We start from the raw sequence: 22,495 nt of genomic DNA, 5'->3' as shown, positions 1-22,495 counted from the left end.
CAATAAGATTGGTTGGTCCACGATCCTCCCTTTCAAAGAGAATTAACTAGAAACTACCTTCTAACTACCCTACTCATAACACGTGCTTTATCTAATTATGACATCTGTTGTTGAATGTTTTCGTACGTAATAACATCTGAGAAGCTAGCTAGTATATAATTTATTTTGTAAACAATAACTATATGAATGATTACAAGTTATAACATACTTCAGAATTCGCATCTAACGTACTGATGGTCTTATTATAACATTTGTAGTTGCTTGTAATGATGTGTTTGCAATAGAATTGTGTATGAGTTGCAAAATGATAATCAAAATTGATGTAAACTCTTAATGGTACCATAAATGTGCCTATATGCATATATTTAGAAGTCTTATAATTATTAAGTTAGTTTAGACCCCTTTTTTATTTATTTATTTATTTTTTTTAGAGTTTCCACCTATGGTGTCTATTTTTAATGATTATGCTCTTTATTATTAGACCAAGACACCAATCGATTTTTAGACCTAATATGGTGTACCTAGATGTTTTAATTTGGCAAATGACCTAGCAAAATAATAAGGTATGTACTCCTATATATATAAAAGAGTATGCACTTTTGTGCACGGTTGTATCTAGTACAGTAATATTGCATTTGTATATTTAAAAGATCAATTAAGTGTATGTAGGTGTATAAAATACTTGCTTGGAGCTTAGTGGTGACATGGTACTCATCCATGTTGATGTAATTCTTGTTAATGGCAACCTGCAAACTGAAAAATAAAAACATATACTGATATGTTTGGTTATTATTAAAATTTAAAATATGGTACCAAACATATCTTGTTATGGTGTTAGGGCAAGCACAACCAAAAACTATAAAAGAGATGATAATTTGGTGATGATTCCTTAGGCATTATTAGAGGCACATAAAATCAACTCTTTTTTTTTTTACCCAAAATTTGATAAGCTAAAATGTAGCTAAACTTAATTTCCCTAACAAAAAACCTCAGTTAAAACACTTTTGCAACATGCTCCACAGATGGTATACCAAAATAGTTTTTGAACAAACATCCATACATTTGTTGAAATTTTTGTTCCACAACAAAACTTTGAAAAATCATTTTTTATTTGTTTCTCTCTCTCTCTCTCTCTCTCTCTCTCATGGCAAGACAAGAATATTGAGTTGGGGAGACATCTTGAGGTAAGAGATTTATAGGTAGACGAGATTGAGAGAGTTACACTTTGATTGATCGTGAATTCAAGTTTGAAATTTAGTCGGTCAAAAATTTAGTTTGGCTTTTGTTTTTTTTAAAGTCTATGGATAAAAAATGAAATTCGTATAAACTCTAGGTATGAAAATAATATTTAATAAAAAAATTCATAAAAATAAAAATAAATAAAATAAAATAAAATATTGAGACTACACTAATTAAATCCATTTATCAATTGACTAATTTAATGTAGCAAAAGGCGAAAGCCAAATTCTCAAAAAAGAAAATAAAAGTTTCATATATAAAACAATAAATCAATTAATATCATAATTTTGACAATAAAAATAATTATCAACGTATCGTAAAATTAAACCTATGAGTTGAAATTTTATCTTATTTTTTAAAAAAATTTATCTTCACCCATAGCATAGGCGCCGATAGCATTGTTTTGTTTAGGTTGGTGACCAATAAATATATCTTCCCGCCCAAACCCAAACCCGTCTTCTACCTTTCCTCTTTTGTGTACACAGCAAAGGAATTTTTTAGAAAATAACTATAAAATCCAAACAATATCATTAGTTAGGAAACATTTCAAACATATTTGGTTAGTAACAATTCGAGTTCAAAGGAGACGATTTATGGGTTATAAAATCGAGTATACTATACTTGAGTTCCTGTTTTGCCAGCAGCTAAGGTGGCAGCCACGTAGGCCAGAAATCGAGTTTTTTGGACTAAATTGTAAGGCAAGAAAACGAGTTCATTGAACTCGGTTTGTAAGCCCAGAAACAAAATTAATTGAACTCAGTTTACAAGCCCAGAAACCGAGTTCATTTGACTCGTTTTGTTTTAAAGGAAATCGACTCCAGTGTAGTCATTTTCCTTTCGTCCACCTGTCACTCATCGCGCACTCAAAATACAACTTCAAAACACAAAAAAAAAAAAAAAGTTCAAAACTCTCCCTCTCACTCTCAGTCTCTCAGTCCTTCTTGCTCTCTCACTCTGATTCCCTCTCACTCGCAGTCTCTCAATCCCTCTCGCTCTCTCTCTCACTCTCAGTCTCTCAATCTCACTCTCTTTCACTCTCGCTCCGTCGCCGTCGCCGTCGCCCCTCTCGCTCCGTCGTCGTCGCTCCGTCTCCACCTCGCTCAGTCTTTCTCCCTCAATGGTTGGCTCCGACTACCTCATAAAAGTAAGGACTCTCTCTTTTTTCTGGGTTTATTGGCATGCATTGATTGTACTTGATAGATTTTGGGTTCAGTGGTGGGTCTCTTATTCCATTAGAGGAAGAAGAAAGTGGAGGAGATCAGTTGTAAGGAATTAAAGGAAGAATAGAGTGGATTCGGGTTTGGGTTTTTGTGGTGAGTCCTCTGGTATGGGGATGATGAGTGTTGATGATGACTGGTCAACACAAAACATAGAGTTTTGATTTCTGACGACACTCAAACGATAGAATTAGACAATTAGCCAATTACAATTTGTACATTGGTACAATTAGTCATTATTTTTTTTTTTTTCGAAGAGTATAAATGTTTGTAAAAATGTTTGTTTATATGTTTCAGTTTTTTCCTTTTTTAAAGATTTTAGGATAAGCATGATCACCCCGTACTCTTTTTTTTTTTGGTTGAGAAAATGATAAACATGATTACCTCGTAGTCCTAATTATAAGGAAAAAAATAATAATAAACACACCAAGTACCACCTTATTATATTTCTCTTCTCACACACAAAACCATTCTCTCTGTGTGAGAAAATAACTTTGAATAATGCCTTCATATTCGATCACGTTCCAACTCGAATTCGAAGTTAGTTCTTTCCTCTATCTAGGTCTACACTTACTCAATCTTGTAACCTCCTCAGCATATGTGAGGAAATGATTTGTTCAAATTTATGTGAGGAAATGATTTGTTCAATTCAAGGAAAATGTAAGATTTTGATTATGTTCTTTACACTTATATACTAAATGTTCTTTACTTGTATTATTTATTCAAAAAGTTTCTCATTCTATCAAATGTAATCTGTGTAAGCTAAAGATTTTGCTTGTACATTTTAATTCTTCCATTCCTTAAATGCCTATCTTCTTACTAAAAAACAAGGAGAATTCAGCTCTTTAGCTGGTATTGATCATGACCTGTTGAGTCACATTTTAATTGATCATGACCTGTTGATCCTTGCCAATTTATGTTCAACATGTGCTTATATTACTCTTGACTCTCTAAACTTCGTGCAGTATGGCTGCTGTTCCTGCTCAGAGTCGTGATGAGTTCGGACCTAGTCCCATTGAGAATCCGGTGTTAAGGTTTCTAACAACTCATCGATTGTGCGCTGTTTGGGAAGGTAAGGTAAAATTAAAACCGACCACGTGCTGAATATTCTCTTCTTATCCTTTTACATTATGTTTATTTTTTTTTTCCATTTTTAAAATTCTAAGTTTGTCAATGGTATTACTAGGTTTGAATGCATAGTCATGCCCATTAGTTGGGTTAAGTTAGATTGGTTGACTGTTGCTATGAGAGAGATGATGTATATAAAAGTGGGACCTATTTGCTAGGAAAGAGATGATATATATACTCGATATAGGATATAATTCTTTGTGACTTGGAGTTGGATGCATAAGTTGATGGCTCATATATAATAATTAACACCCCTCATCCCTAGTCTTTGTAAGTACTCTTTATACAGTGAGAAACTAAGACTATTGTTTATTCTCTGAATATTGTTTAAAGACAAGATATTAATTTTGTGGCCTGAAAGAAACCTATCTATGAGCTCCAAGTTATTTTGGTTTAGCTTTAGAAATATTCCCATGTAGGGTCCCTAACATATTATAGCCCCCAAAGCTTAACTTGATTTTTTTTTTTTTTAAATAAAACATGTGAGTCGTATATTTTTATCTCAACTTTTAAGACGTATAAAAAAAGAAAAGAAAAAGTGATGTTAGATATTTTACCAATTTTATTTTTAAGTCTTAAAAATTGTTGTGTCACCTATCACAATAACTAATTCAAATATTCATTTATTTTTGTTTTTTGGGATCAATAGCTACAATCACATATATAAAGGTTATGGCATATTGCATCTCATCACCATGGTTCTATCATGTGCAGGATCCGGGGGCATTGAAATGCCGTGGTTGTAATGACGAGCTCCGAAAACGACGCCCCATAGTGGTGGATGTGAGTAGGTGCGAATAGCGTTCTCCAAACTATAACATGGTTCAATATATGTAGTCGCATCTTGCCCCAAGTGCTGAAGAGCTTTAATTGCATGAGAACAAGGGATCTTTCGATTTTGCCACTTTCCACAACGACATGTTCTGGCTATTAGGTTTACTTCATGACTATGGTGTCCCCCTCCAGAGATATGGATGTTGTATGCAGTAATTACTTGATATATACCATTCTGATTATTATACGCTGCTATTTGGTGTGAAATAGATTTTTGCAAGTTTTTTCCATAGATTTCTAAGGCATATTTACTCCATACCTTGGCATTTGAGAGATCATGACTAATTTCTTTGTGTTGATCATGGAAATAAGCAACAAGTTTGCTCCAAGTGAATTCAACCATTGTAGCAATGGGTAGGCCACGGGCACCTTTGAGTACTTCATTGAAGCACTCCGAGACATTGGTTGTCATAGCCCCATAACGGTATCCGCCATCATATAGCTGGGTCCACATTTCTAAATCCTCTTTCAATAGATATGTGTATGGCATGATGGATAAGTCGGGCTCACTTTCCTGCCGCTCGGTTCTCCGTTTCTTCCTAAGGGCCTCGATCTCGGCTTCCTTGATAGGTTGCATGTATAACTCAAATTTAGCTTCCTGAGTAGCATACCCCGTTTGCAAGGCTAATGACTTTAAAGTGGCCTCCTGAAAATGCATGTTGAAGTTGCTAGCAACATGTCAAAGGCAATATCTGTGAACTACTCGTACTCGTCCATCATCATCTCTAGGCCAATTTGCAATTGTATTTTAAATACCCTTATGTCGGTCAGAAATTATGCAGATGTCCTTATCTGCTATCACATCCCCCAGTGCATTCCTGAGGCGTTCTAAAAACCACCTCCAACTAGGCCTAGACTCTTTGTCCACAACGGCAAAGGTGAGAGGCAAAACCTTGTTGTTGGCATTGGTGACCATTGCAATCAACAACACCCCTCGATATTTACCATATAAATGGGTCCCATCAATACTAATCACTGGCTTACAATGTCTAAATCTTTCAATGCATGGAGGCCCAAAATACATAGCGTAATATTGTATCACCGAACTCATCCCTGGGTATGGTGTGACACCAGAACCGGGTGCTAGGTTCTTGATCCAAGTATGCCAACAATAACTTTCTCAACCTTTGGTAAGACTTTTCCCAATCCCCAAATATCTTTGCAATAGCTCGTTGTTTCGCGTCCCATATCTTATAGTAAGAAAGCTTATGCCCATAATACTTCCCTTTAATGAAATCTCTGAGGTGATAAATTGTTGCCATGTGTTTTTCTTGCAACAATGGAACAAATTCTATTGCAAGAAAATTATAATCCATCATTCTACCATCAAGGGCCGTGGCAAGGGGTATACAACTCTGAGGACCCTTATAAGATGTGACCATCCATAGTCCATATTCAGGCTTTTCGACTGCCCCAATGTACCATACGCATGACTCATCGACGCATTTCACAGCCAGTTTACTTTTGGTCGACCTATGCTTTGCGGCGTAAATTGTTAATGCACATTTCACTGCCTCTTTATTCGCAAAAATCAACCCTTTCGCAAAATTCACGTCTGCATTCCAAGAAGAACCAAATGCTTGCTGAACAACTTCAGGATCAACCATATTTTCCCAAGTATTTTCATAAAATGATGAGGCAGGAGGTTCGTAAACGGGGGTCGTATTTGTAACATGCTGAACTCTAACATTAGCGTCCGCATCATCTTCATCACATTCAGCCATATCATCAACATGAAGAATGGGAGCAATTTCATGGTCATCAAGACCCCTGTTAAAGTCGCCATTGTCAATCCTCTCTTCGTACTCATCTCTATCATCAACATCTTCCCCAACACAGTCTTCGTCTTCATCTTCAACTACTGGAACTGTAGAGGATTCACCTCTATGTGTACAAAATTGATCTTCATATCTATTTCCAGGTTCGCTCTTAATTGTTGCTGGTGTCTCTTGAAAAGGGGGTGTATAGCCTCCCAATGTGGTGCATCGATCATTTAGGACTGCAAACTGTCGAGATGTAATTGTTTGTACAATTTCTTCTTCTATGCCGACTTCCGCATGCGGCTCCAAAGCGACGTATAACTCAAAATTTACTGCTTGTTCCCATTTCTGCATCTTACTAAACATGAATTTCACATGTTTGTCCTCTGTTATCACCATATTTCTGTAATTAATGTATTGATTGAAGGCTTCATATAGAGAACGAAAAGTAATATGTATGTCATGTAAAGTAGGGTTCACTTACAACTCTTCCATAATTTTTACTTTCAGCTCATTCAGGGTCTTTAACTTACGACGTATCATCATATAGCAGCACTGGATACCCGGACCTTGAAATGAGCATCCGTCATAAGAGTTGGCATTGCTAAGGGGTCCACCGTAGTATATATTTATATGGATCATTGTCAACCTATAGATCATCAAGTGCAATTGTGTTAGTGACAAATTTATAACGCTCAATCAACATCAATCACACAACTTTGCATATGAAATGCCAACAATATTTACACTAACAAACAAAACAAATATTCCCATATGTTGTAATAACATAATAATCACAATATTTGGTACTAAATATTCCCTATAATCACAATATTAATTTATAAAAAAAAACATAGCAAATAATTTAATCACAATATTTACACTAACAACAACAAAAAATTCCCAATATGTTGTAATTTAATCACAATTATGTACTAAATATTCCCAATAATTAATCATAATATTAATAGTCATTATAGATATTTTTTCTTAAGTAGATTCATGATCTTATACAAATGTGTCCTAATATTAATTAAAAAAAATAGCAAATAATCACAATATTTACACTAACAAATAACAAAAACAAAACTTTTCCTAATATGTTCTAAATATTTTCTTAAAAAAAATTTCCCAATAATTAATCATAATATTACTAGTCATTATAGATATTTTTTCTTAAGTAGATTCATGATCTTATAAATGTGTCCAAATATAAATGTAAATGTGTCCAAAAAAAAAAAAAACTAGCAATATACTAACAAATAAATTAATCACAATAAAAAATAACAAAAACAAAACTTTTCCTAATATGTTCTAAATATTTTCTTCAAAAAAAAAAACTAGCAAATAATATTGTAAAAACATTACCTGAGAGTGTTTGTGTGAGATGAGTGTTTAGGAAATGAGGTATTGAGAGCTGAGTTTCTTAAGAGTAGAGTTGAGTTTCTTAAGAGTAGAGGTGAGTTTCTTAAGAAGGTGCCCCACGATAAGGAGCAGAACAGGTCCCAGCTGGGACCCATGGCAACACATGGAAGGATGGGGATCATTCATGAAAATCGAGTCCTCTAAATTCGATTTCCTGCTCAGTACACGTGATCATTCAGCCTGTGGGACGAGACTGATGGTGTTGCGAGATGGATTGATGAGACTAGGAAATCGACTTCACTAGAGTCGGTTTCTATACAAAGAAACCGAGTTCACTGAAATCGATTTCCATGTATGAAAACCGAGTTCACTGAACTCGGTTTCTATGTATAAGAAATGAGTCACAAGGACTCAATTTCATTATCTACGTCGATTCTTCATCCACCTCAGCTACGGGCAAAATAGGCGAATATGAACAGGGAAATCGATTCCAATATAGTTTCAAACATTGCCTAACTTATGCCATTGTTTGGGTTTTATGGTTATTTTCTAAAAAATCCCCACAGCAAATGGCGATGTCCTCCTTTCACGAAATGGACGATTCTCCCTCTCAACTGAAAGCTGAAGCTGCGTTTCTCATTCGCCGCCACTTCGACCAGCTCCGCTCCATCGCTCTCTCTCCTGACCCCAACCTTCATTACCCTCTCCACATTGAGTGAGTAATATCTTCAATCAATCAATCATCTCTATTCTTCTCATTTTCCTCTCTCTCTCTCTCGCTCTATGTTTCTCAGTTTTGCAGAGCTAATGGACGACGACCCGCCGCTTGCGCAATCCCTATTCTCCCAACCCACCGATCACCTGCGCCTCTTCGACGACGCTGCTCTTTGGGCTCATGTATGCACATTTTGTTTTTCTTCGAGTAAAGTACACTGTTGCCCATTAAAATGTCTAAATTTTCCATTCTCAAAAAAAAAAAAAAAAAAATCTAAAATTTTCATTTTGAATGTTTGATTTCGTTTTTTTTTTATCCATTTCGTTAATAATCTGATGACACTTTGCATTATATGAGTAGCATTGGCATTTTTTTATCTACAGTGAACTCAAGTACTCAACAACAACAGAGCCAGGGGAGGGGGAAATGGAACCCAACACGTTACGATAGAACACAAGCCCAAATGCCTTTGTTACAAGTAGGCTGTAGGCCCAACCCATTAGCTAGAAATGACCCAGGAGGACAGCATTAGTCTTCTGCGGATAACTCGTTGTTCACACAAACCACAAATTACCCCACTGTCTTTCTCTTCCTAGCTTTCACTCCCGACTCCTAAACCATTCATAGTCATAGAATAGAATCCTATTTTTTCTTCTTCTTTGTTTTGGTTTGGTTTAAGAAAAAATGTCAATCCTTCAAATCCAAACACTCTCAAATTCTTTGACAGGTCCAACTCCAACCAAGTTGTTCCTCCACCCAAAACCCCATAACTCTTCACTCTACTCACAACCCATCACACCCAAAACGACGATTATTCGTATGGGAGGGGGTCCCAGAACCTACCCAGGTGGCGTATCAAAGTGGCAGTGGAAGCGAATGCAGGCAAAGAAAGCCAGGCAGCTCCTCAAGGCTCGCCTCGCTCGCGAGCGCAATATTTACGAGATGCGAAAGCGAGCAGAGCTCAAGGCTGCTGTGTCAGAGCTCGAGAGGCCTTGGGAGGTTGTCGACAGAGCCCCTAACTTACTCTCCATTGGCGCTGACGAACAAGTCAAAGTCTTGGCTGATAGGTTCCAAAGGCCTGGTGGGTTCGATTTGTGGACTCAGAGAGATGGGCCTCAGTTGTTTCAGACTGTGGATGAGTTACCCTCAGCTAGATTTTTCCCTAAAGGGGTTGTTCATAGTATCAAACCCTATCAAAGAAATGGTGGGTTGGATGAATTAAAGGAGGAGAAGGGTCACAATTTATTGGATGATCCGGAGAGTTCGTATCAGAAAGATAGTTTGGAATTATCGGGTGTGAATAGGCGAAATGGGAAGAGAAGTAATGGGAAATTGAGAAAGAATGTGAATAGGAATAGGTTTCAGGATGTGGGTTCGAATGGTTCCGGTGGGTTGGAGGCAAGGGAAGCTGGTTTTGATAGAGAACAGAGAGGAAAGGGCCCCATTGGTTCCGGTGGGTTGGAGTCAGGGGAAGCTGGTTTTGATAGAAAACAGAGAGGAAAGGGCCCCATTAGACGGAATGTTCGGGGTAATGGCTTGTTGGGGTTGAGAGATTCACAGTCTGATGATGTTTATGATATTGGTTTTGATAGAAAACAGAGAGGAATGGGCCCCATTAGACTGAATGTTCAGGGTAATGGTTTGTTGGGGTTGAGAGATTCACAGTCTGATGATGTTTATGACATGAATTTGCAAGAAGATGGAAGTTACGAATTCTAAATCAAGAATGGCCGGAATGACTTGAATTGTGAGGATAANTAATCTGATGACACTTTGCATTATATGAGTAGCATTGGCATTTTTTTATCTACAGTGAACTCAAGTACTCAACAACAACAGAGCCAGGGGAGGGGGAAATGGAACCCAACACGTTACGATAGAACACAAGCCCAAATGCCTTTGTTACAAGTAGGCTGTAGGCCCAACCCATTAGCTAGAAATGACCCAGGAGGACAGCATTAGTCTTCTGCGGATAACTCGTTGTTCACACAAACCACAAATTACCCCACTGTCTTTCTCTTCCTAGCTTTCACTCCCGACTCCTAAACCATTCATAGTCATAGAATAGAATCCTATTTTTCTTCTTCTTTGTTTTGGTTTGGTTTAAGAAAAAATGTCAATCCTTCAAATCCAAACACTCTCAAATTCTTTGACAGGTCCAACTCCAACCAAGTTGTTCCTCCACCCAAAACCCCATAACTCTTCACTCTACTCACAACCCATCACACCCAAAACGACGATTATTCGTATGGGAGGGGGTCCCAGAACCTACCCAGGTGGCGTATCAAAGTGGCAGTGGAAGCGAATGCAGGCAAAGAAAGCCAGGCAGCTCCTCAAGGCTCGTCATATAAAGACCTTCTAGTTTTTCCCAAACCTCCTTTGCGGTCTTTGCTTCTAGGATGTTGTGAATGACCTCATCACCTAGGTTTAGACGAATAGCGCTAGCTGCTTTCTCATCCATCTCTACCCATTCTATATCCTCCTTCGTTTCCGGTTTCTTCTCCTTCCCAAGCAAGGCCTTGTGAACTCCTTGTTGAATTAGGAGATCCTTCATCCGCCTTTGCCAAAGAGAAAAATTTCCCTTGCCACAAAACTTCTCTACATCATACTTTGTGCTTGACATCTTTACTGTGTTCAAAGGATTGAATCCTAACCTGGCTCTGATACCACTTGTTGTGCAGATAGCACCCTAGGACTCCAATCAATAACAGTAAATAAGCGGAAATTAAATAACAAGCACACACAAAGAACACAAGAATTTACGTGGTTCGGCAAACTGCCTACCTCCACGGAGACGACGGAGAAATTTCACTATAAAAAATAGGGAGATACAATAGTGCACAATAACACTCTCAAGAAACCCAAATCCCAATTACATCCTAGCACTCTCTCATAGAAACAATAAGAATAGAAGCTGGCTGCCTCTCTTTTCTCTATTTTTCTCTCATGCGGCTGCTCACTAGGTTAATTGGAATTCTCTAATTCTCTCTTACCACTCAACACCCTTAATATATCTATATATATATTATAGGCCGGCTGTACTGGGAATTAAATTCCTAGTTGAATTTGGTTTCCTAATACTACTTGACTTGGGCTTGTGGCAATTCAAGCCACACGTTGGGCCCAACGTCAACAAAATTCAATAGCTCGCTTCTGCCAGTTCACAGGTCCAAGGACCTCCTCTTTGTTTGGAGTACATAAAGATCATCATTGCATTTCACGGGGGTTGTTTCCTATTCTGAAGTTTTCTTGTGTCATAATGGTTTAATTCTAGGATTGTTTTTGCAGGTAGCTGCTTTCGTTCCTCTGATGTATATGTGCATATGCACATATTATTCATTGTTCAAAATTGGAATGCTGATGTTTTACTCACTGCACCCAGGCAAACAAGCTCAGTCAGCTTGCTTATGATATGCTCGTAAGTTTTGTTATTTTATCTCCATAATATGTTTTTTCACCACTTAATGGATTTTATTTTATAAACATTCTCTTTAAAAGGAATTGGTCATTAGATCTCACTTTCACATTTCTGCCAGGATGGTTGCGTGATATGCACCTCCAATTTCATACAACTTTCTCAATCTCATTCGTCTTGATGGTGATGAAAAAACTATCTTTGAACAGGTCTTTCTCTGCTACAGTATGCATAACTCACATATGGCTAGTCATATTAAAATATTAAATATAATCTTTTCATTTATCAGTCCTCCAAAATTATTATAGATAAAATTTATGATATAAATCTTGAAGATATAGGAGTTGGTTTTGCATTAATATATTTAGTTTTTCAATCTTTGTAGTGTGCATAATCAAATATGGCTAGTTATATTCCGATTCTAGATGGGAATTATGTTGCCCCTCCTTATATTACTTCCTAGAGGTTGGGTCTTGGTGCAATGGCATGTGTCTTCCACCAAAAGCTATATGTGCGGGTTTAAGTCTAGGATTCAGCCTCTCTAAAACAAATTGAGAGTAAGGCTGCCTATCATGACTTCTCCTAAACCCTGCAAAAAGTGGGAGCTTTTTGCACTGGGTACAACCTTTCTTTTTATTACTTCCTAGTTTTATAATCATTTCTTTAACAAGTCAAGTGATTGACATAAGGGTTAAAATATGATAATCACAGAGGATATGATAGTTTTTGAGGTTCCTTTGATTACAGAAGTATTGTCACTTTCAGATGTACTTCTTATATGTGTTTGTTTCGTTAAACTTCTTTCCCTCACAGTATATATTATATTATATGTAGCAGGGGTTTTTTTAATATATATATATATATATATTTTTTAATTATCTTGTTTCTGAGATCCATCCTCTGTAAGCATGTCCACCAGTTCCAGCTTTGCTGTCCAGAAACTCTCATGTTGTCTAGTTTATCTAGAGGTATTTATCAAATATCAGATTGTAAAATGACATAATGTGCTGTGCATGTGGCATGCTGGTTTCTTTACACTTGTACATTGTGAAAGCTAGTTATAAGGCTGAACAAATGAGTGGAAAAAAATTCAACTAGAATTTGTCTGGAACAGAAGTAAATAGTGCTCTGAAGTGATGCCACTGGTGCAACTTAGAGTGATTTCAAGAAAAGATCATTGCAAATTTTGTCTTAACACTACTTACTATAGTAGTTCACCCTACAAGTAATAAGAACTTTATTATAAAAGAAAATGGCTAGGGCATGGTACACAGAGAATATATGAGAAATTTCACTTAGATGTTTTTAAAGGCAATATCTGCTGGACAATTGGAAAAATGAAAGTAAAACATCTTGTTCAGAAAACAAAAATAAGCACCTTTATTCTTGTTGCTTGGAGCATTATAAGAACAGAATAATCTTAAATATTTTACATGTCTTTGATTAACAACAGAGGCCAAAATGATTCATAGAGAAGATAGTAAACACCATCTCCATGTACTATTTAACGGATAGAAAAATCTGGACTTACTAATCTTAATGTGTTAAATTACCACCCCATAAGAATCGTTTTCCGGATTATAATTCATCCTTTATTTTTTGAGTAAAATGGATGCTCCAATTAACTAGTGAGTTAAGGTGTTGTTACATCTCTAAAATATCTATATTGAAATATCACTTACAGGATTAGAGAGATCCCTGACTTGCAATCAAGTCAGAAAATCCTTCCATTTGATCTGAAAGTATTGATGGGAAGGAATCAGATTTTCTATTGGCATCTAGTCCTTCCACTAGAATAATTAAAAAAAAAAAAATCCATATGCAAGTCAAACTTTTTGGGACAAAGTGGGCAAAACCTGATAAAACATTTGAAATAAAATGAATAGACTTTTCTCATTGGTTGGTTTCATATTACCAGCTAAACCATTGCAATCTGATTTCCCTCTAGTTTTATGTAAAATTTTGGTATACATATACTTTTCATGGTGTTAAATACAAATGATAATTATACTGTTGGGAATGGTTGTTAACTCACAAAAGGAAATTGTTTAGGTTGATCTACTAATTAGTAGGTCCCGTTTCAATATTTCAATGATTTAGTTTAACTATTTCAATTTATCAATGTCTACCTTGTTTTATTTATTTGTTTTTTTAAGAATCACTTTATCAATGTTTATTTTTGTGAGTTTTCCTTCAGCATTATGGGAGGGTTTTAAAATTTTTTTTTTTTTTTTACTAGGACATTACAGCTTTGTGAAAATAAGCAATAGAGCAATATACGGCTTGGTAAACACTTCTTACAAACAGTTTTCAGCATAAAAATATAGCCAAAAGAATTTTGGTTTAGCTTTCCCTAGTTTAGATTACATTATACCTGTTTCTAAACTTAATGGATGCTATATGTATTGGTTTGTGAACATTAGGATAGCCACAAAAGGTGACAAATCACTTTGAACTTTACGTAGAAACACTGCATTCTTATGAACTCCCCCCCCCCCCCTCCCTCTCCCTCTTTTTTCTCTCTCCAGATTTCATTATTTTACTCAAAGTGTGATAAATTTTTTTTATTTCTGCACAGAAAATGGGAAATATAGATGCTGCCGTCCCTTTCTTTGGAAAAGGATTCAACAAAATCTATCCCCTTATTATGGTTATATATACCATTTTAATTGCAAGCAGTTTTTTTTTCATCGGGTGATTGAATACTTTGGGAATTGGAAGATATTCAAGTTTCAAAATGAATCAGATGATATGGATGGATTTGATCAGTCAGGAGTAATTATTCTGATAAAAGGTGAGCATATTGAATTGGTTCATATATTGTTTGCTTAATTGAAAAGCACTCAAAGGTGTTACGAAAATCTGGGGGAACATTATTAGCTGCAGTCTTGCACAAGAAATATTACTTATATAAAAAGAAAAGAAGAAGAATTTAAAAAAAAAAAAAAAAAAAAAAACATTAGAATTGTTCAAATATATCAGCTTTGAGTGAAAATGAAAGTTGTTAACTGTTAGTTGAGTCTTATAATAATTAAATTTGTTCCATACTTAGAACGGTCTGGGCTTGAGAAAGGACACAAAGTTGGTGAGCATGTTATTCCATTAGCAAGGAATTTCAACAATGTTTCCATTGACATTGAACCTGGGAGCAATAGCGTGGTATGTAAAATCATCAGAAAGCACTTCTGTTTCATCATTCCTTTTTGTAAAGTTGTGATTTACAACTATGTTTTATATTGGCTTTATTCCATGACAAAATGTGTTGTAATTACTTTATTTCATTTCCTTGTATTTTGTGAGACTTAATTGTATTGGGTTTAGAATCAAGTTGGTGAAGACTCAAGTTTTATTAAAGATCAGTGGATCTTGCGGGTGTGTCACTGGAAGCTAAGCCGCGAAAGAGTCATGTGAGAAGCACATGACTGGAAGCTGAAGAGTCATGTCAGGCTGTCGTTTTCGTGAGTGTCTCGCGGGTAAGGCCTTCCCGCGAGATAGTCGCGAAATATTCTGCCTGAAGGATTTTAATAAGTGACTTTCTTACCCTTCACCTATACTATATATACCCTTATTACCCACAAATGTGAGTGAGGCTATTCAGAGAGAAAAACCCTAGAGAGGTTTTCTAAAACACACACACCCATCTTTTTAGAGAGAGCTACTTCTCCTTAGTGAGAAATCATAGTAGTCTCTGGGAAGCATAGCTTGAGAAATCATAGTAGTCTCCTTAGTGAGAAATCATAGCTTGAGAGGAGATTTGTACCCAAACACAACTCACACCTATTCAGAGTGTAGAGAGTGTTTTGGAGTTGCTGGGAAGCATTGGAAGAAGTCAAGGATGGCAGATGCAACATGGAGCTTGTTGCAGGATCCGGAGAACTAGGACAAGACATGGTTCCGAGAAGCCTTGTTGGAGTAGGAGCTTGGAGGGCTTAGGTACATCGGGTAGATTAAGCTTGGAGGGTCTCTTGCTAACCCATGTATCCCAACTGATTCTCTAGTGGATCGATTTCCACTTGGAGGGCGGCGGAGAGGTTTTTCGCCGAGTTCTTCGGTTTCTTCTTCGAAAACACGTCTTAGTGTTTTCTGTGTTTGCATCCTTCTTCCCTACTTTTTGTTTATTTCATTTTTACTGCTGTGTTGCCTTAACTATGGATTAGAGTAGTTGTCTTGCATATACGCTTGTGTTTATACTATTCCGCACTTAGTATTAAGTTAGTGTAAAATCAACCAAGCCGTAATTTTAATTGGGGAGTCTAAATTGCTCTTGTGTTTTCTGGTACATTGCAAAATAATTTTTTTACCTTTTTGTGAAGTTAAACGGATGTTACAATATCGGGTGTCTATGAAAAGAAAAGTTTTTATTTTTTATTTAATAAAGGAAAGAAAAAAACCAAGCCAATATTGATATCAACAAGCCTACTATTTCAGTTAGGTTGCAAAATCCATATAAATTTCTCCACATAAAATTATCAATTTTATTTCTTTTGATATGTAAACATTTCACTACCTTAATATTTATTTGTTCCAATCATGCATCTTCCTATTTGTATGCAAATATGTATAATATAAGTAGAATCCATCCTCTTGTACCGTCCAAATGCAATGGTGCCTTCTACATTTGAATTCAAAACTACTATCTTCTATATACACATCAAAAGAAGCACAGAAGTTTTCATAAAAAAAATAGCAGTAGAAATCGGTGGTCTTAAAAAAAGCGGGTTTAAAAGAGAATTCCCACTCTCCATTGGGTTGAAGAGTTCTCAGGCCTAAATCATCATCCGCAGATTTACAATGATAGGTGAGGGGTTTTGAAAGCTCGAAAATTGTGTTGAAAACACAAGAGCAATTTAGACCCCTCCAATTAAAATTACGGCTTGGTTGATTTTACACTAACTTAATACTAAGTGCGGAATGGTGTAAACACAAGCGTATATGCAAGACAACTAATCTAATCTATAGTTAAGGCAACACATCAGTAAAAATGAAATAAACAAGAGTAGGGAAGAAGGATGCAAACACATAAAACACCGAGACGTGTTTTCGAAGAGGAAACCGAAGAACTCGACGAAAAACCTCTCCGCCGCCCTCCAAGCGAAAATCGATCCACTAGACAATCAGTTGGGATACATGGGTTAACAAGAGACCCTCCAAGCCTAATCTACCTGATGTACTTAAGCCCTCCAAGCTCCTACTCCAACAAGGCTTCTCGAAACCGTGTCTTGTCCTAGTTCTCCGGATCCCACAACAAGCTCCATGTTGCATCTGCCATCCTTGGTTTCTTCCAATGCTTCCAGCAACTCCAAAACACTCTCTACACTCTGAATAGGTGTGGGTTGTGTTTGGGTATAAATCTCCTCTCAAGTTATGATAATGGGAGAGAGATGGAGAAGAGACTACTATGATTTCTCACTAAGGAAGAGTAGCTCTCTCTAAAAAGATGGGTGTGTGTGTTTTAGAAAACCTCTCTAGGGTTTTTCTCTCTGAATAGCCTCACTCACATTTGTGGGTAATGAGGGTATATATAGTATGGGTGAAGGGTAAGAAAGTCACTCATTAAAATCCTTCAGGCAGAATGTTTCGCGACTATCTCGCGGGAAGGCCTTACTCGCGAGACACTCACGAAAACGACAGCCTGACATGACTCTTTAGCTTCCAGTCATGTGCTTCTCACATGACTCTTTTGCGGCTTAGCTTCCAGCGACACACCTGCGAGATCCACTGATCTTCAATAAAGCTTGAGTCTTCACCAACTTGATACTAAACCCAATACAATTAAGTCCCACAAAATAAAAGGAAATGAAATAAAGTAATTACAACACATTTTGTCGTGGAATAAAGCCAATATAAAATATAGTTGTAAATCACAACTTTACACTTTTAACAAAGCATTCCAATGATGATATTCATGCATCCTTATGTTTATACTGCTAACATGGATATTTTGACATGGCACTTGCAAATTTGTTTATTTTTTCCTCTATATTCTCATAATGAATATTTGAAATTGGTTACAGGAGAAGGTTGACACCGAATTGAAAGCAACGAAAGTGATGGAGGATGGAAAGAGAGGTCAATTACAATCTTTAAAAGAAGAGGCCCTAATTGACACAAGCAGAGAAGCCATCAACAATATGGATTTGGTTGAGAAAAATGTAACCTCCTCAACAGCTGATTCAAGCAATCTTCAAAATGTAACAGCGGGATCATCATCTAGATTCGCCTCAGAGTGGGAAGCCATGAAGTCTGGTTTTCAAAACTTGAAGTCTAACATTGTTGCCAAGAGATTCATTCCTTTACACCAGGGTCAAGAAACCAAAATAGACCATATTTCCTCATCTGAATCACTTGATGAAATATTTGAGAGATTGAAACAGCCAACCATGAACCGTAGAGGTTATTACAATGATGACAATTATGATGATCATGGCTTGGACATCAGGGAGATGTGATCATCCAGATAGTCTCTTACACATTAAGCAGAGCCATTATGAAAATAGGTATAATCATTTTGGGTTAAATACTCTAGAGATGTGTTTCTAGGATAGTTGAATTTTACTCTTCAACAAATTCTATTGTGACTGGATCACCTGTGGTGTAGAGAATTCTCAACATGCTAAAAGCGCACACATTTTTTACTAGTTGATTGGGGGTAAATGTAAAAAGAAAATATGGCCCATGATTTGAAGAGGAGTGATTTATGGGGAACTCAGCCGGTAAGTACTGTAATTGTAAGAATGTGGTAGATTACTGCATGCATCTTGCGTACAGTCATTTATACATGTGACGTTTTTCTCCTACCTAATTTAAATCTTTTTTTTTTTTCCAGAAAGGAAGCCATAGCAGATTTTCTTCATGCACTTGGCTTCCATCAAAGAATGATTCTGAAATGTTGCTTAATGCTTATTCATATTGTACAAGTCCAAGCCCTCACGATTATTTATTTATACCCTCACGATTAATTAATTAATTAATTATTTATTTATTTATTTATTTATTTATTTATAAATAAAAGGGCCAAGCCCTCTTTGGAGAGTTGGAAAGTGCTAAAATTATCTTCATTAAGCGAAAAGGTTCAAGACTGGTAAAGAGAGAAACTTCTATGAAGGATTTTTTTTTTTTGGATAGTGAATTTCCTACTATCATCCACATGAAGGACTTTTTTATTAGTTTTTGTTTCAATTTTTGCACATGATCCTGGTTACTTTGATTTAACAGGTTCATTTGAACCCCTTGAGCTGGCAATTTTATTTTTTTTATTTGACCCTCTTAAAATAAAAATTTGAACATCTTGATCCTAAATTTTTTTTAACCCACTTGAAATAAGCTTAAATATGATCATGTTAACAATATTTAGATATTTTTAAACAAAAAAAGGCTGACAACAAACCAATTTCATCTAAACTTTTTTTGGGGGGAGGGGGGGGGGATAATAAGCCTAACAACAAAGTAAATTTCTTTTCATCTTAAATCTTAAAAAAGAAAAAAGAAAAAAAAAAAAAAAAGAGGCCCATTTAGATTTTAAAAAAGATTTGAAATAAACTAATAGAAAATTTATAGTTTACATTTTTCTACCAATGTAAGATCTACATTGTTTCTAAATAAATGTGTATGGTACAATTAATATACATATTTTTTGCAAATGTGTACAATATAATTATCTACAATGTAAATCTTACACTAATTCTAAACAAATGTATATGGTATAATTGTTTACAATGTAAATCTTACATTGATAGTACAATGTAAACATGTAATTGTCCTAAACTAAGAGCAGTTGTGGCATAATTTATGCCATTTTGCCACACTAAAGGCCTACTTTATTATTTTACCACATCATTTTATAACATCCCATTTATCAGATGTTTTATCATTCAATTCTATACATTAAAATAATATTTACTACATATTAAAATAATATTTACACCTTATCAAACACAATCAACAACCACCACACTGCTGCCAACAATCAACAGCTACCACCACACAACCACCATCTTCATCCACAACCTAAAATCACAAACACCAAATCGGAAGCCATAGCCCACCAACACCAAATTGAAAGCCCCACCACCACCACCACCTCAACCACAAAGCTCAACAAACCCACCGCCTCCACACCCTTACCCACACCCACTTCCAAACCCAAAACCTTCATAATCTCCATCAACCCAAACTCCAAACCCACCATCTTCATTGTCGTCATCGTTATCTCCGTCAGCCCAGACTTCGACCTCATCATCGACACCAACATTACTCCCAACCACAAAAGTTTCAACGACCAACACAATAGACCTATACCCACCCATCGCCGACCCATCCATTTGAACCCATAGCCTAGCCCATCCAAACCCACCCACCTCCGTCAAAACCGAACCCAGGCAACACAATTTGAACCCACACATCACCATCTAAACCCACCCATCAAACCACAACCAAAAAAAAAAAAAGAAAAGAAAAGAAAAACCATTGCTAGAGAGAGATCGACATGGAAGTGATTGTCAGAGTCGGCGTTGGCATGGAAGAGCAGTGAGGGTTGGGGTTTGAGAAGAGAGGATTGGGGTGAGAGAGAGGAGAGGATTGGGGTTTGAGGGTGAGACTGACGAAGAGATGAGAGAGAAAGAGGAATAAAAAAATAATAAAAGCATATGCCACATATGTCAGTATCGTGGCAAATTTGTGAGGACACTATAGCATGTTGCAAATTTTATAAGATTTGGCACATCTGATAAAAGGGGATTTTTGGTGTTTGGTGTGCCAAATGTGCTAAATATTCGGCATTTGGCACATTTGAGAGAGTTGCTACAGATGCTCTAATAGATAAATGTATTTTAAGCCGTAATAATTAAAATTCATTTAACAATAATTAATATGTTCATTGTATTAAGAAAAAATATGTCGAATGAACCTATAGTTTATTTTTCATTTTATTGCTAGTACGTACCATGGACAAATTTGAATAAGAAAACCATGACCCCCTAAAAAATATCCTGGAGCCACCATTAATTTAACCACAGTATCATCCACATGGTCTTCTATGATATCATGAAAATGTAATAATAGATGGTGGAGCGCACAGGCGGCCTCTATATAAATATAAAATACCTCCATTAGCATATGAAAAAGGGTTTTCTATGAATCCGGAGGATGCATTCTAATTTGGTTGTAGTCAATGAAATGGTATAAAAAGAGAACCTCTCATGTGACAACATTGCATGTACAATTGAGTAGGTTTGGGCCGCTTGGCAACTAGAAATCATCTTGTTAGGCATGTTCAGGTCTTATAAGTCCATGCATCACCTGATTTGCCCATGTACAAGCATAATGTTGGTATGTTGGGTGATGGTAAAATTAGATGAACCCTACCCTAATGCTCTTCTCTATTTCTATTAAATTTGGAGATCCACTTGTGAGTAGAAATTCCAACTTGGTTGCTTCATCAACATAACAACATGGTGCCTGATTCAACTTTGAGCTTATGTGTGACTGAAGTGGTGTCCATACCAAGTATCTCATCATAGGTTCATGTAAAGATACCCTAGAACAAGGAGGCCTTGTGCCCATTTTTACTTAGAAACGCTAGTCTTGGCGCTCGAGGGCTTTCGAGGCTAGCTTCAAATCCACAACATGGACAACTTCACATGAATGGATGATAAATGGATCAAATGATGCTTCTTTACTAATGTTGTTCTCAGTAATATATGAAGTTTTATTAGTGCCAATTTATGTGAAAGATAGGGAAACTCTAATGGGATCTACTTTTGGATCAATGGTTACTATCCCATGTCCATTGAAATTGATCAATAGTATTGGTTGGTCCATGATCCTCCCTTTCAAAGAGAATTAACTAGTAACTATCTTCTAACTACCTACTCATAACACGTGTTTTATCTAATTATGACATATGCTGTTGAATGTTTTTGTACGTAATAACATTTGAGAAGCTAGCTAGTATATAATTTATTTTGTAAACAATAACTATATGAATGATTATAACATACTTCAGACTTCGCATCTAATGTACTGATGGTCTTATTATAACATTTGTAATTGCTTGTAATGATGTGTTTGCATTGGATTGTGTATCTAATTGAGTTACAAAATGATAATCAAAATTGCTGTAAACTCTTACTGGTACCATAAATGTGATTATATGCATATATTTAGAAGTCTTATAATTTTTAAGTTGGTTTTGACCTCTTTTTTTTTTTAAGAGATTCCCCTATGATATCTGTTTCTAATGATTGTGTTCTTTTTTTATCATCAGACTAAGATACTAATCGGTTTTTAGACCTAATGTGGTGGACCTAGATGTTTTAATTTGGCAAACAACTAGCAAAATAAGGCATGTACTCCTCTATATATATATATATAAAGAGTATGTACTTTTGTGCATGGTTGTATCTAGTAGAGTAATAAAGCATGCGTATATTTAAAAGAACAATTAAGTACGTAGGTGTATAAAATACTTGCTTGGAGCTTAGTGGTGACGTGGTACTCATCCATGTTGATAAGCTAAATGTAGCTGAAAAAAAACTCAGTTGAAACACTTTCGCAACATGCTCCACAGATGGTATACCAAAATAATTTTTGTACAAACATCCATGCATTTGTTGCGATTTTGTTCCTCAACAAAACTTTGAAAAGTCATTTTTTATTTGATTCTCTCTCCACCATTCAGCTATCCTCCACTTCACTCTCTCTCACTCTCACTCTCATGGCAAGTCAAGAGTATTGAGTTGGGGAGACGATCTTGAGCTAAGAGATTTATAGGTAGACGAGATAGAGAGAGTTACACTTGATTGATCATGAATTCAAGTTTGAA

General features: G+C 36.1%; 2 protein-coding genes across 4 annotated transcripts in view; both read left to right on the top strand.

Moving 5' to 3' along the window:
- Positions 1–18,616, top strand: part of LOC112029320 (uncharacterized) — a 47,968-nt gene extending 29,352 nt beyond the window's left edge. Inside the window, exons 14-15 of one of the 3 annotated variants that reach the window (XR_010627663.1) lie at positions 17,688–18,386; positions 18,500–18,616. Coding sequence is in view for 2 of the 3 variants with exons in the window: in XM_065770167.1 (XP_065626239.1) it covers positions 17,688–18,122 (435 nt within the window). In the remaining variant the exon portion in view is untranslated. Of the gene's footprint in view, positions 1–17,687; positions 18,476–18,499 lie in introns of those variants that run through there. The other 2 variants (XM_065770167.1, XM_065770166.1) reach the window with 2 other exon arrangements.
- LOC112012516 (uncharacterized) lies at positions 8,651–10,013 on the top strand. Its single transcript, XM_024044886.2, has one exon. It carries the CDS (start codon positions 8,943–8,945, stop codon positions 9,975–9,977), a length of 1,035 nt encoding a protein of 344 aa, XP_023900654.2. The 5' UTR covers positions 8,651–8,942; the 3' UTR covers positions 9,978–10,013.
- Positions 18,617–22,495: the final 3,879 nt, after the last annotated feature.

This window comes from Quercus suber, unplaced genomic scaffold, assembly GCF_002906115.3.
Source record: "Quercus suber isolate HL8 unplaced genomic scaffold, Cork oak 2.0 scaffold_3B, whole genome shotgun sequence".
NCBI lineage: Eukaryota > Viridiplantae > Streptophyta > Magnoliopsida > Fagales > Fagaceae > Quercus > Quercus suber.
Note: the sequence above shows the minus strand (reverse complement) of the source record. Positions and strands in the feature narration are given on the sequence as shown.